A 14,240-nucleotide genomic window follows, 5' to 3' on the forward strand; every position below is an offset into this window, starting at 1 on the left:
CTTCAAGTGTGGCAGATGTATCCCATCGGCATATATATCCTATCTCTCCTGGATGTGATAATGAGAACCCACTTTGGGAAATTGTTCAGAGGATCCTGAGGACACCCATTTGAGAACCTGCAATCATTTGCGTAATCATAGTAGCATCTACCTACTTCCATCGCCTGCTTCCATGTGATACTTAAACAAATTCCTACTGACAACCCTTTAACACGACTGGTGTTCAATCTCAGGTTCCCTTAGGGATTCTGGCTGATGGCAGATGTTTTCCTCCCCAGATAAAAGGGAAGGGTCTGACTTCATCCTCAAAAGCAGAAGAGGCGTACAGAGCTCATCGCTGCTTTAGGCTTCCAGTGGCAGAAAAATCACAAATGCGGCAGGATGATTCCAGTGCCTGAAGCATATTTAAAAAGAAAAGCCAGAGAGAAGCCCAATCTGTTACAGACATAAACACGATCCTGTTAGGATTCAAGATACCGGCTGGATGCCTGGTGTCCTGCCTGGGGAATCTTTCCGTTTCCTAGGACTGAGGGTGCCCAGAGGAAAAGCAGGGTTCCCTGCTGTGCTGTGGAAACTCTTAGCTCATGACGCGTGGCAGTACCCTAGCCCTGGGACCAAAGCTGCCCACCTTGCCCTGCGAATACCTGCTTGCCCTGGAGGGTGATCTCTTTTGCAGCCTCATTCTTCCTCCTTACTTTTCCCCACTTAGGCACACCCCTCGCCCGAGCCAGCATCAAGAGCACAAAGGTGGACGGGGCCTCCTATTTCCGGCACAAGGAGCGGCTTCTGCGTATCTCTATCCGCCACATGGTTAAATCCCAGGTGTTTTACTGGATTGTGCTGAGCCTTGTGGCTCTCAACACCGCCTGTGTGGCCATCGTCCATCACAACCAGCCCCAGTGGCTCACCCACCTCCTCTGTAAGTGAATGGTGACTACTGGCTTTCACGGCAGCAGCTCGATTGGGGTGTGAATGTCAAGAGAGCAAGGTGTCACGTGGGCCTGGCAGTGGTCCTGCCCACCCAGAGTTCTGCCTCTCCACCACATTGTGACCGAGGCCAGAGCTGTCCTCAAGGGGTCGGGGTTATCACATGACCATTCCTAGATGTCATTCATTATTGAATCAGAGCAACAAATCTTTGCTGATGAGTCAACAAGATGGTGTTACCCCTTGGGTAGTCTAAGGCCAGCTTAGTGCCTTAAGTAGGCTCAGTGAGGTAGGGAGTCTTGGTCACCAAAGTCCTAGGGAAGAAGTTCCTAGGGAAATGGATACCTTCAATAGACCAGAAAGGAAACGTATAGGTCAGCTCTGGGTAAGGCTGTCCCTGGGTGCGAGTGAGGCTCCCAGAGGCTGTCACTGCCGGGAGTGTGGAGAGCGAATCCAGCTCTTTCATCAAAGTCATGCTTAAGCCCTTTCTCTCTCTCCTGAGAGCCATCTACCACTTAAAGGGCAGTGACAAAGCCACCTGTCAAGAGAGCAAAGCTGACCTGTGGAGTGTGCCTGGGACTCATTCTGGGTCTGAGCGTTTTCAGACATCATTAGGTTCTGCCTGGCACTGAGCTGGTGTGGTCACTGAAAGTCCCGCTTGTGTAGGTCCTGCTGCTGTTGAGGGTTCCTCTGTAGGTGGGGGGATTGGGCCGGGGAGGACAGAAGCCCGTGCCGTCCATGGAACCAACGCTTCTGCCTTTAATGCTTTCAGACTATGCAGAATTTTTGTTTCTGGGACTCTTCCTCCTGGAAATGTCCCTGAAGATGTACGGCATGGGGCCTCGCCTTTATTTTCACTCTTCGTTCAACTGCTTTGATTTTGGGGTAAGTGCTCTGGAGCCCGCCCATCCTTCTGCCAGGTGTTGCTATGCCATGGTTTGCGATACGCAGCTTGCTCCGGGGCTCGGCGTGAAACACTGAAATCAGAATTTATAAAAGGGGAATAGATAGGATTAGCAAAAGGGAGGTCAGGAGTGAGTGAATCCTTGCCGTACTAGGGTTTGTTTGGGTTTTTTAAATGCTCTTTTATTTTTAATGTTTTTACTGAATGGTAACACACATACCGTAAACACTTCAGTAAATTTTACAAAGCTACCCATAGCCAACGTTTTGAACCACTTATTATCTTGGGGGAAGCCTCGGGGAGAAGGACAAAAGACTTGATTCCAGAAGGTGGTTCAATCAAAAATGAGAAACTTATATATTTATTTTTTTGAGTTCAGTTTAAAATTGGGAAAATTATCTGGGCATACCCTTAAACATTCATACACACATGCACATACACGCTCGTGTATTAGCAAGTCCCCACATAGACTACTTCACCCAGTGTCCACTTTCCTAAATAATATTGATATATAAATGTGTGCGTTACTAACAGTCTTCAAGGTGCTTTCACATACATTTTTGTCCCCCACTGCTTGCAGGGGTCCGACGTCCATGATGTTAGGTGTTGGGAGTTAGGCTGCCCGTTTACACATGAGTAAATAGGAGACCTCGTGTGCAAGTTCACACAGCCAGTTAGCAGCAGAAGTAGGTTGCAAAACTTTGGGTTCCTGAACCACCTCTCTTTCTGCCAAACCTACTTCTTTTTCTGCCAAATCTCCAGTTAGGTGCTAACGACTCTGAGCCCTTGCCAATCTGCATTTTAACTTGGAACATATGCTTCTGGGTACAGGCAATTTTCAGGCATAATAACTAGTGAAAGGCCATTTTCACCTTAGCTCCCTTATGCACATACTTTTCAGCATTGCTGTGAGAATTAATTTTTGTTCTTTCTCCTAGTGCAGTGTGTGGAATACAGTAGACTTTCAATCAACATATAATTAAAGCATAAAACAAATTGGATGGTTAATTTGACATTGCTGTTTCTATAGCAGTCAGATTCTATGCCACCAAGTAGTACCATCACGTTGGGGTATGGGGTCCTGAGTGACTGAAAGATATTTCATGTACAGGTGACTGAAACATTCTTGTTAGCACTGAATTCTAGGACAATGAGAGAACGTGGATCTTCTCAGAGGTTTTTATGTTGGAATGCAATCTGTATTAATTTAAACTTGTTTTCTCATTTGAGGACCACTCTTTTGTCTGTTCAAGGTGTTATAAGAACAGTATGGCTGTCAGATGTGTGCAGAAGTGGTGAATGACTGCTGCAGTTTTCACAAAGGACAGAACAGCAGTCAGTAAAGCAACCTATAGTATGAAGGAGGAAATTTAGCAAGGGGAGTGGGTAGCAGTGGGGAGAGAGGTGGTAGAGTCTTGTTTTTCCTTGGCAGCCTTCACAAATAGGTGGTCCTGTTGCAGGTGGGCTGGGTGGGGGAGGGGAGAGTCTGAATTTCAGAATGGCCCAGTGAGCACTGTTGGTTGCGGAATACAAGATTGCTCCTCTCTCCTCCTCCTCATTCACCTCCTCTTCCTTTTCCTCTTCTCACTGTGGCTGGGTTTGGCTCTTTAGGTCACAGTGGGCAGCATCTTTGAAGTGGTCTGGGCGATCTTCAGACCTGGTACATCTTTTGGAATCAGTGTCTTGCGAGCTCTCCGGCTTCTAAGAATATTTAAAATAACCAAGTAAGTGATCAGAATCTAGACTCTTCCCAACCACCTTCGAGAGTGGATGCTTCTCTCTGCCTCATTATATTTATTTCCTTCCATCCCCACATGCCCTTACCACATGATCCCCTTTCCGACTCCACTCCCCACTCCAGTCTTCAGTTCCTTCTTCTTCTCCGAAGATTAAACCAGAAAAATGCCCATGATGCCGTATCCTGTGCCACATTCCCAAGGGGAGCCACATTATTGCTGTCATCTCTCCTTCCTACAAGTATGCAGATGCTGCTTATCTCATAGACCACCAGGCAGATGCCCAGCTGTGCATGGAGATAATTTGGTATTTAGTGTTCACTGCTGTAATGCTGTCTGGGTTTTTGTAGGTACTGGGCATCCCTACGGAATTTGGTGGTCTCCTTGATGAGTTCCATGAAGTCAATCATCAGTTTGCTCTTCCTTCTCTTCCTCTTCATCGTTGTCTTTGCTCTCCTAGGAATGCAGCTGTTTGGAGGCAGGTAAGCACCAATGAACTTTGCATCCAAAGGAGCCTCAAAACCTAGACTTCAACCTGTGAGCGCTGGGGTCACTAATTTGATTGCCATGTTAACTATCTCGTTTGTTCGTGTCTGTGGCTCTAATCAACCACGAGCATGTGTGTGGAACAAACATCTCTGTTTTTAATCCGTTCACACTGTACAGGGTTCTTATTGAGGGGACCCCTCTCTCTGGAGCTGTCCCTGAAAGGTACAGCCTGGGGCTTTGTAACTCAGGATCAGCCCAGACCCCGTCCCATTACCAGGGCCCTTCAAGTGCACAGTCCCCCAGTAGTAGTCACTAAAACTGTCTTCATAAGTTACTGGGATGAGGGAAGAGTAGGGCAGAGGGGGATGTGGAGAAAGGGGAAAAGTAGTGATGAAAACGGCATAATCTCGGGAAAGGAAAACTTGGTGTGTGAGATTTTCATTTCATTCTCTCTGAATTTCCTTCTTCAGGTTCAACTTCAACGATGGGACTCCTTCAGCAAACTTTGACACCTTCCCTGCAGCCATCATGACTGTATTCCAGGTATGAGACGTTAAGAAATGTTACTTGGGATCCCTTGGTGCACACGCTACAAAATGATGTGTTAAGTGAATCCTCCCTTTCCTCTCCAAGCTCCTGTCAGGCAGCTGGGTACTCTTGCTTATTGAGTAATCATCACCACTGTAATTCCTAGCATTTCTATAGCTATGTCCTTACCAATAATAAAAGAGCTCTACTGTGATGACCTCATTGGCTTTCTCCTTACACTTGTGAGTTTGCAAGGGATGTTAGTCAAAGTCATTCAGCAACATCACATTTCTGGTTTTATGAAATTGGAAGTGTCTTCAAACCCACGTGTCCATTTAAAGAAGTATCTTTTCCACGCACCCCCCCCCCAAATTTTTTTTTAAATCATGGGGGAAACTCAAAATCAGTAATGTCTAAGAGCTAAAGGAGAACACTATTTAGCCAGAATCTGAGGCTCAACCAGAACCCAGGTTTCCAGAACTGGAGCCCATGAGGCCCTTTCCAATAATGCTGCTGTCTCATGAACTGTATCTTGGCAGCTCCCGGGGACAGTTAGGTAGTGACCAGACCACCTCATCTGTGTGATTCGCACAGGCCGGGCAAAGCTGAGGTTTGGGTCAGGGTGGGGGGACTCTATATTTTGAGGAATAGAATCTTTCCTTTTGATGTTCTCCTTCTGTTTTCAGTGTCTCTTACATATCAGAAGGAAGTTGAGGATTATTCATGGGCGTGACATTTTTTTCTCTCTGGCAGGATAATCAAGCAAGGGATAGATGGAAAAGACCCAGGCCCAGAATTTTCCCCCTTCCGTTGACCCCATTTTCTCATCCAACCCAGATCTCTGATTTGCCTGTTGTTTGCTTTGTGTAGATCCTGACGGGTGAGGACTGGAATGAGGTGATGTACAATGGGATCCGCTCCCAGGGTGGGGTCAGCTCAGGCATGTGGTCAGCTATCTATTTCATTGTGCTCACCTTGTTTGGAAACTGTATCCTTTTTAAAAGGCTTCTCTTGTAGTGCCTGCATGGACCAACATGTGAGGAGGAGGAGGAGGTGGTGGTAGTGGTGCTGATGGTGGTGATAGTAGCGGGGGGGTGGGGGTAGTACTGGGGTGACCATTACTAGGTCTACTAAGAGACACAAGGATCCCGATCTTAAGGAACATCTGCTAGTTGGATAAAGAAGATAAATATAAACAAGATAGAGTATCATCCAAATTATCAGATATCATAATATCCAAGTTATCCGATTATCATCACAAATAAAAACATATGAGTCTGTTATAGTAAATGGTTGGAGATACTATGAGCTGGGGAAAATAAGAAAGAACAGAGATCACTATAGGCTGAAATAGTGACAAGATTATAATACTAATGAATTAATTATATGTTTTTTCTTTTTACTTTTTTAAAAAAGACTTTTTTATTTAAGTATAGTTGATTTACAGTGTTGTATTAGTTTGAGGTGTACAGCAAAGTTATTCAGTTACACATATATATATATATTTCAGATTCTTTTCCCTTATAGGTTATTACAAAATATTGAGGATAGTTCCTTGTGCTATACAGAAGGCCCTTGTTGGTTATCTATTTTATATATAGTAGTGTGTATATGTTAATCCCAGACTCTTAATTTATTCCTCCTCCCCCCTTTCCCCTTTGGTAACCATAAGCTTGGTTTTCTATGTCCGTGGGTGTATTTCTGTTTTGTATATAAGTTCATTTGTATCATGGTTTTTAGATTCCACATGTAAATGATATCATGTGATATTTGTCTTTCTCTGTCTGGCTTACTTCACTTAGTATGATAATCTCTAGGTCTATCCATGTTGCTGCAAATGGCAATATTTCATTCTTTTTTATGGCTGAGTAGTATTCCACTGTATATATATCCCATATCTTCTTTATCCATTCATGTGTCAATGGACATTCAGGTTGCTTCCATGTCTTAGCTATTGTAAATAGTGTGCAATGAACATTGGGGTGCATGTATCTTTTCGAATTCTAGTTTTCTCCAGATATATGCCCAGGAGTGGGATTGCAGGATCATATGGCAACTCTATATGTTAATATAGAACAGAGCCTTCCACATAGTAAGTTCTCAAAAATATTAGTATTGTGATTAATGCTGATACTACTGAGCATAGCTAACATTTATCGTACTTGTGCTATTCATGAGACCCTGTACTAAATGCTTTTCAGGCACCATTTCATCTAATCCTTACCTTATAAGACTTAGAAGAAATAACTTAATCAAAGTCAAACAATTACTAAATTGTGAAGGGAGACTAGAAACTAAGTGCATTTAATTCCAAAATCCATGGCTGGTCATGGGCTCTAGACCAGAAAGATTTAGGTTTTAATCCCAGCAACTCTGTTTACCAGCTGTGTGGCCTTGGGAAAGTCACTTTATCTCTCTGAGCTTCTAGTTTTCACATCTGGAAGGAGGAAGCAATATCTCTCTCCTTTGATGGTTATGAATAGTAAATGAGATAATTTGCTTGAATGTTACATTATAAACTGCAAACTTCTACATGATCATTAGAAGTTTTGGGGGGTGGGACTTGCCTTGAACTGGGATTGCTAGAGTGAAAAGGGACAGCCATGTGATGCAGCTATATTTTTGCATTTTCCATAGTCTCACAGAACAGTGATATTCCTTTAAGTTTTCTGCCCTGAAAACTTGTAGGGGCCAGAGCAGACTATAAACTAAACATGAGAAACCCATAAAAAGAAAGCTAGGCAGTGAGTCACAGAAATGGAAGGCCAGTTTGTCACAAAGTAGCTCACTTTGCCCTCTGGGAGCTTTGATTCAGGTATTTCTTTGTCCTGTACAAAGAGATGACATGTGGAAGGAGAGAAGACATATTCTCCATCAAACAGAGTTGCATAACATCTCTCTCCCTCCCCCGACAGCCCCTGCGTAAGTGAGTCTTTGGGGTGGTTTCTGTTCCTGCTGGTGTCCCAGGCAGGAAAGGCCTGGAGATGCCCTCCCAGCCTTGCTGGAGCCGTTTGCTTTTCTTACTTGCCCATCCTTAACTCATCACCCCAGACACGCTGCTGAATGTATTCTTGGCCATCGCTGTGGACAATCTGGCCAATGCCCAGGAGCTGACCAAGGTAAGCATTGTTCTCCGGGGATCCGATGGTTCTCTAGTGCCATTGGGTGCCTGCTGGGCTTTGGGGCTGCTTCCAGAAGTCTGCGTTGCCTGGCTCAAGCCTGCCAGGAAGGCCCCTTCTGGGAGCTTGTGGACAGTTGGAGAGCCACACATCCATGAAAGGAGCCTGGTTCACTTTCACTGAGTTTGCTGAGCCTTGGAGCAGACTGGATCTCTCATGGGATGTAGAAGATAATCACTTAGTCACTGCAAACTCCCAAAGATATCCTTTGCAGAATTATGCCCTGGAAAATAAAGAAAACACCAAAGTCCTGGATTTAAGTCCCACCTCTGCTCCTGTGACCTGTGGCTGTGTGACCTCAATCATGTGCCTTCACACTTCTGGGTTTGGGGGTGAGAGGGGCCAGGATCATCTCTGTTCCTAGACTGTGTCTGCTGGGGTATTCCAGTGGCCATGGTCATCTTGAGGGAAGTTTCAATGAAGCTAGATGCTACATTGCTCAAAGAACTGTTCCTTTCTTTCCTCTGAGTCATTTCTTCAGGGGTGGAGGCAATACTGATTGCAGTGGGATGGTCTAGGGAGCTGAGTGAAAACTTCTCCCCACATAATACAAATTTGGTTTGGGGCAGAGCCCATAGCAACCTGGTGATGTTTCCGTGACTGCTCTTCCCTACATCCTTGAGGGTCTTCTTATCTGCAGGCAGGGGAAAATACCAGCTCTAGTATCTGAAAAGCTGGCTGTGAGTCATGCATCTACCACTTACTGGCTCTTTTAGCTTGTGCTTGACCCCTGGTCTCCATTAGCATTGCTTCTTTCATCTGTAAAAAAGGAATGATATATCTGCCTTGCATACCTCACAGGAGTACTGCAAGGATCAAGTAAAATGATGTGTGTGAAAACCAGAGCAGGCTGTGAAGATGTATGTATTCTTAGTAGCTCTAGTCATTTTACCTGAACTGGCTTTCCTTGGTGTCATCACGTAGAGGGACATTTACGAGCAGGAATGTGGGTGAGGGGATGAGGTCCCTGCCTGAGCCCCATGGTGGGGTCACTTAGCTGTGCAGGGAAGAGGGCGTGATGGGAAGTGTGGCGTTTACTTCAGGGGGCTCTGCCTGGAAGGTCCCCCTCCATCACTTGCAGACACTGCAGAGCATCTGAGAAGGGTCGGCTCTGGCCTCTGACCTCCGCAGCCCTGGCCAGCTCCCCTGAGGACTGGGGTTGGGGTAGAACTGCACGACTCTCCTGAGGAGGTGGGGCAGGGTGGAGGCCAGAATTGCTGGCCAGGAGGCTGCTGTCTCAAGGGGGCTGGCTGCTGGCCACCTGAGGTCTGTGAGCCAACCTGACCTCATTCTGCCTTGTTTCACCTCTTCCCCTGCTTGTCTCGCTTCGCCTGGTCTCCAGAACGCCTTCTGGGGAGAGCCAAGGGAGCTGCTGTCCTTCATGAGGATCCCAGACAAAGTCCTCTCTGCTTTGTGTCTAGGATGAACAGGAAGAAGAGGAGGCCTTCAACCAGAAACACGCGCTGCAGAAGGCCAAGGAGGTCAGCCCGATGTCTGCGCCCAACATGCCTTCCATCGAGTGAGTCGGTGTCCCCACTTCACAGACCCCTGGGCTTCTGTGCTGACAGCCAGTTGCTCGGTTCCAAAGCTGTGAACTCTCGGAGGGCGCCTGCTCCATGCCAGGAAACATCCTGTGAATACAGCAGTGAGCAAGACAGGGTCTCTTTTTTTTCACAGAGCTTTTATTTCAGTGAGCAAAATAGCTGATGAATACACAGAAATAATTTTAGATAGTGAGAATAGCTGTAAAATAAATAAAACAGGGTACTAAGGCAGAGGAACAGGAATTGGGTGGAGTACCTTCGGGCGATCTGGGAGGGGTTCTCTGAAGAGATGATATTTAAGCAGAGACCTAAATGTGTAGAAGATGGTCGTGTGACATTACGAAGATGAAACATCCCCAGCAAGGCCCAGTGTGGCTGGTATGAAGGGAGCAAGGGGGAAGAGAAGGAGACACGGCCGGGGAGGTCCTGAAGGCCCAGGTGAAGGACTTTAGCTTTTGTTCTAATTACAACCATAGGAGGGTCTAGAGGGGAAGGATGGATAGGTTAGGATTTACCCTTTTAAAAGGTCACTGTGCTCTGTGGAGATGGACTGTAGGGGCCCAGACTGGAGCCGGGAAGACAGAGGTTGGCTCTTAGAGTAAAGTAGGTGAGGGTTGGTGGTGGTTTACACCATGGTAGCAATGGAGAAGACGAGAAGTCATCCCACTCGGTCTGTATTTTGGAGGGAGAACCGGTAGGATGAGCTGATGGAATAAATGTGATGGAGGTGGGGATGAAAAAAAAAAAGAAGAAACAAACGTATCTCCCAGGTTTTTAGGTTTGAACCTAAGCAACTGGGTAGATGATGATGGTATTTACTGCTAGCCTGGAGAACAGTGGAAATCCAAGGTTCATTTTGGCCACGTTAAATTTGAGATGCTTATAAGACATGCAAGTGAAGATGTTGAACGGGCTGTTGGCCTGTGAGTCTGGAGTTTAGAAGTCGGGGTTAGAAATAAGGATTTGGGGGAGCATTTGCATTTGGATGGCATTTTAGCTGTCAGCCCGGGCGAGCTGACCCAGGGAGAGGTGGGCTGGAGAAACGAGGAGCTGAGGACAGAGGCCAGAGCACTCCGTGCCTCGAGGAAAACCCGCGAGGAGACTGACGGGGAGCAGCCCGGAGGTGGGAGAGAGAACAAGGGAGCGTGGTGTCCTGGAGACGTGGAGAAGAACACGCTTCCAGATGGAGGGAGTGGACGGCGGAGCTCAGGACCATTGAAAGATCACGTAAGATGAGAACAGAAAAGGGAGCGTTGGGTTTGGCAAAATGAACGCTCTTAGCGACCTTCCCGAGAGCCGTTTCAGTGGCCCAGTGGGAACAGAATCCAGTTGGAGCGGATTAGGGAGAGAATGGGAGGTGATAAATTAGAGTGGCGAGTGTAGACTCTGTTTGAGGATCCAGCCTGGCCCTGTGGCTGCTGGTGGAACCGGCAGGCCGTGGGCCCTGCTGGGGGGGGCTGACCGCTGTATGGTGCTGGGGGAGGGCCTTGGAGAAGGGCCTTGAGAAGTGACCACAGAACCACGGAATTCCTGTTGTGGCTTCTTGGCCCTCCTGAGGACTGAGTGAGGGGTCCTGGGGTATCACTGGGGAGGGTCTGAGACCCCTGGCAGCTGGACCTCTATCCTGGCCCCAGACCCTGTCATCTATTTCTTGAAGCTGATCAGGGAGGAGCCCTTCTCCGCCCAGAGCTCGTGTGAAAGCCTATGAATGTCCTCGGCCTCGCCTGGTAGGAACATTCCAGAGTTACGTGTGGGGACCTCCCTCCCCTGCATGAGAAAAAAAACTCCCCGCCCCGGCAAGTTTTTTAAAGATTGATGAAGAAAGGTGAAACAACTCCTTCCTCCCTAGAGCATTCTCTGGGCCTTGAGCAGTTTCTACTCCACTTTCCCTGCACTCATGAGTCTGGGCTAAAAATATATATACACAGGTATCCAAACATGCTGGTGGGTAGGGCTGGCTGTCACTTAGGAGTGGGTGGTTCTATTTACTGAGATGAGGAAGCCTGGAGGAGGAGTGGGTTTAGAGATACGCGGGGGAAGGATGCTTGGCCCAGAGTAGAAAATCACTATTCATGGAATGAAAGAATGAATGAGATGCTGGTAGGCACATGGCAGTAGGCATTGAGCTGTGTGCGTATCCGGGCACAGTGAGGTGGGAGAGGTGCTGTGACTATCCAAGATGAGCAGAGATCCAGGCTTTGGGTGCGGTGCTTGTGCTGCGAGGTGGGTGCTGCAGGTGGAACGTTGTCAGGGTGTGTGTGCGCTGCCTGGGCTTGCAGGCCAGACCCCTGACTTCCGGACTACGGTATAACTAAGTGCGAACGTGGTGTCCATAGAGAAACACGGAAAGAACATTGTTACAAATTAAAAGGCCCAAGTGCTAGTCATAGCTCGGTCCCTCACACGCTGAGGGAACCTCTTAGCATCTCAGAATCCCTGTTTCCCCATCTTCGAAATGAAGAATACCAACCACCCTTCCTGATCCACAGGGTCCTTGCAGGGTGTATGTGAGGTCATATATGCATGAGTTGGAGAGATGCTTCTCTGTGATTTTAGGTATGAAGACATATTAATGGTTGTGATGGGATGTGAGTCTGGATCTTTGGATGTATGATTGGAGAAGTGAAGTTTGAAGTGTGTATCTGATTTGTGTGGAAATTAGAGGTTGGTTCTCTCTTTTGCCTGGCGTGTGTGTGTGTGTGTGTGTGCGTGCACGTGCGTGCGTATGTGGGTATGCACACATGTGAGCATGTAAGAGAGAGAGAGAATTCTTCCATGTAATTACACTCTTACACATGTGCTTCTGGAGGGCTGGCATTTGAATATTTGAGAATTTGCAAATAGCCAGTGGAAGGTGCTTTTCCTGGTGGGAGTGCATGCTGCCCGTCTAGAGCGTGTGCTTCTCTTTCTCTGTGCTGCCCATGCTTCTTGGCATGGCCGCTCCACGTGCATTGCAGCTGTCGATGCTGAGGGGTGCATTCATTTGTGGAGCTCACAGGTGTCTCCACAGTGATAGCCACATCCATTCCATGGGTGCTCATGTGCATTGCGCCTCCTCAGGCTCAGACCAGCTGCCTCTGCTCCCTTTGCCCGCCGTGGACCACGCTTCTCTGCAGATGTGGACATGGTGTTTGAACGGCGCTAGTTTGCCTGCGTGTTCTCCATTGGTGGCTGTCAGTTTCATCAAGGAAGGAGCAGCATTTGCCAACCTCCCAGGTCCAGGCAGGGCCCACTGGGCCAGACTGGGTTTGTCAGCCCAGGAACTGGGGCAAGCTCATTCCACAGGTGTCCCAGACGTGTAATCCTCCACCTGAGCACTGACAGCTTCATTTTTCCTGTTTGCCTTTGTGGGTGATGCCTCTACCCTACCATTCTGACCTTCCTTGTGTTTGAAAGGCCACAACACTTGTGTGTCTGTAGAAGAGATTTTTCCCTGTGCAAGGCCAGGAAGGTTAATACTGTGCTTTACCCAGCTGAATAGACTGAACATTCAAGGCCTCTGGTCAGGGCCACTGCATTGCACACATGCAGAGGACACTGCTTACATCCTGAAGTATGTGGACAGCAGCACACAGAGTGGTGGCCCCGCCTTCGGCCGTGGGCTACTTGGTGGCCTCGATGGTGTGCATGGCAGTGCATTTGTTCCCTGCATGTTGTGTGAGATTGGAGGGATGAGCTGGGGAGTCACACCCTTGTGAATATCCTAGACATGATCAGGGGGAAATACAACTCTTCGTCCAAGTTTACAGGGTTTCCAAAATAGGTCTCTGAAGGATATTTAGGTGAAAGCGTGAGTGCCAGTGGGGCTTGATGACTGAGTATCCGAAGCTGTTACCTCTGGGAAACAATAGACCCTTTGCGTGCCTGCATGTTTGCTTCAATACTGGATCCGTGTGTTTGCACACAGCCAGGAACCAAGGTCACTCCCTCGGAGAGCTGAAGGTTGGGAGTCTCCAGAGGGCAGCAGACACGTAGGGGATTCTGCACCTCTCCCTGGAGATCGGCTGGTGGCCGTGGGGCTTGCGGGTCCTAGAGGTCAGGATGAACTGAACCTGTCCATTTTTCTTCCCCAGAAGAGACAGAAGGAGACGACACCACATGTCGATGTGGGAGCCACGCAGCAGCCACCTGTATGTGTGTACCGGTTTGCGTGTTTGTGAGTGGTTACGTGTGGGTGCGGGGACACCGTGTCTTTGTCCTTGCCGTGGGCGGAGTGGCACCGGGCGTGCACGTGTCAGTGTGTGCCATGGTGTGTGCGTGGGCGTTCCGTGCACATGGTTTGTGGATCTGCCCCTCCGCACCTCTCACCATGTGCCTATCTCAGTGTGCGTCTCAGGTATGTGACCCCGTGTGCAGTTTGCTCTTCCGTGTGGCCTGTGAGTGGGCACGTGTCGGCGTGGGTCGTTAGTGCCGGTGGGGTGCCTTTCACGCAGGCACTTGTGGACAGCACGTGTGGGCCCCAGTGAGGATGCGTGTGGGCACATGTGAGCATCCCCTGCACGGGCTCTAGGCGTGCGCCCGCAGGTGTGTGTGAGTGCGGGCATAGGCGTGCACCCCACCCCCTCCCCTCCTGTGGGAGCCCACTCTCTGTGTCACGTTTGTGTGTTCCCGCTGCCACGTGAATGCTCAGCCAGGCCCCTGAGCTGGACTGTTCAACGGTTGTTTTGAGTATGAGTTGCTGGTGGTCCCTGGACATAGAGTCCCATGGATTTTATTAGTGGTTGTGGAAGAGACCCCACTGCATCACTGCAAGAGTGATGCCAAGACCTTTTATAACATGGGTCTGCTCGCCACTGTCGTCCGTCACCCTTGGATAGTACCTGCCCATTGTATTTCTCAGCCCTGGCTCTCCCGGGCTGTCCTCAGAAAGGGAAAGGAGAGGGAGAGGAGGAGGAAGAAAGGCCTCTCTCCTTGAACTAAGGGCCATTGGTGG

The 14,240-nt window shown here is 48.3% G+C and overlaps 1 protein-coding gene across 3 annotated transcripts in view; it reads left to right on the plus strand.

Moving 5' to 3' along the window:
* Nucleotides 1-14,240, plus strand: part of CACNA1E (calcium voltage-gated channel subunit alpha1 E) — a 305,317-nt gene that overhangs the window by 222,920 nt on the left and 68,157 nt on the right. For 2 of the 3 annotated variants that reach the window (XM_036833529.1, XM_036833538.1), the window contains exons 11-19: nucleotides 710-919; nucleotides 1,700-1,812; nucleotides 3,443-3,555; nucleotides 3,918-4,049; nucleotides 4,527-4,599; nucleotides 5,455-5,572; nucleotides 7,636-7,703; nucleotides 9,185-9,282; nucleotides 13,381-13,437. In XM_036833529.1, the coding sequence (XP_036689424.1) occupies nucleotides 710-919; nucleotides 1,700-1,812; nucleotides 3,443-3,555; nucleotides 3,918-4,049; nucleotides 4,527-4,599; nucleotides 5,455-5,572; nucleotides 7,636-7,703; nucleotides 9,185-9,282; nucleotides 13,381-13,437 (982 nt within the window). The remainder of the gene's footprint in view (nucleotides 1-709; nucleotides 920-1,699; nucleotides 1,813-3,442; nucleotides 3,556-3,917; nucleotides 4,050-4,526; nucleotides 4,600-5,454; nucleotides 5,573-7,635; nucleotides 7,704-9,184; nucleotides 9,283-13,380; nucleotides 13,438-14,240) is intronic. The other variant, XM_036833546.1, reaches the window with a different exon arrangement.

This window comes from Balaenoptera musculus, chromosome 1 (assembly GCF_009873245.2).
Source record: "Balaenoptera musculus isolate JJ_BM4_2016_0621 chromosome 1, mBalMus1.pri.v3, whole genome shotgun sequence".
NCBI classification, from domain to species: Eukaryota; Metazoa; Chordata; class Mammalia; order Artiodactyla; family Balaenopteridae; genus Balaenoptera; species Balaenoptera musculus.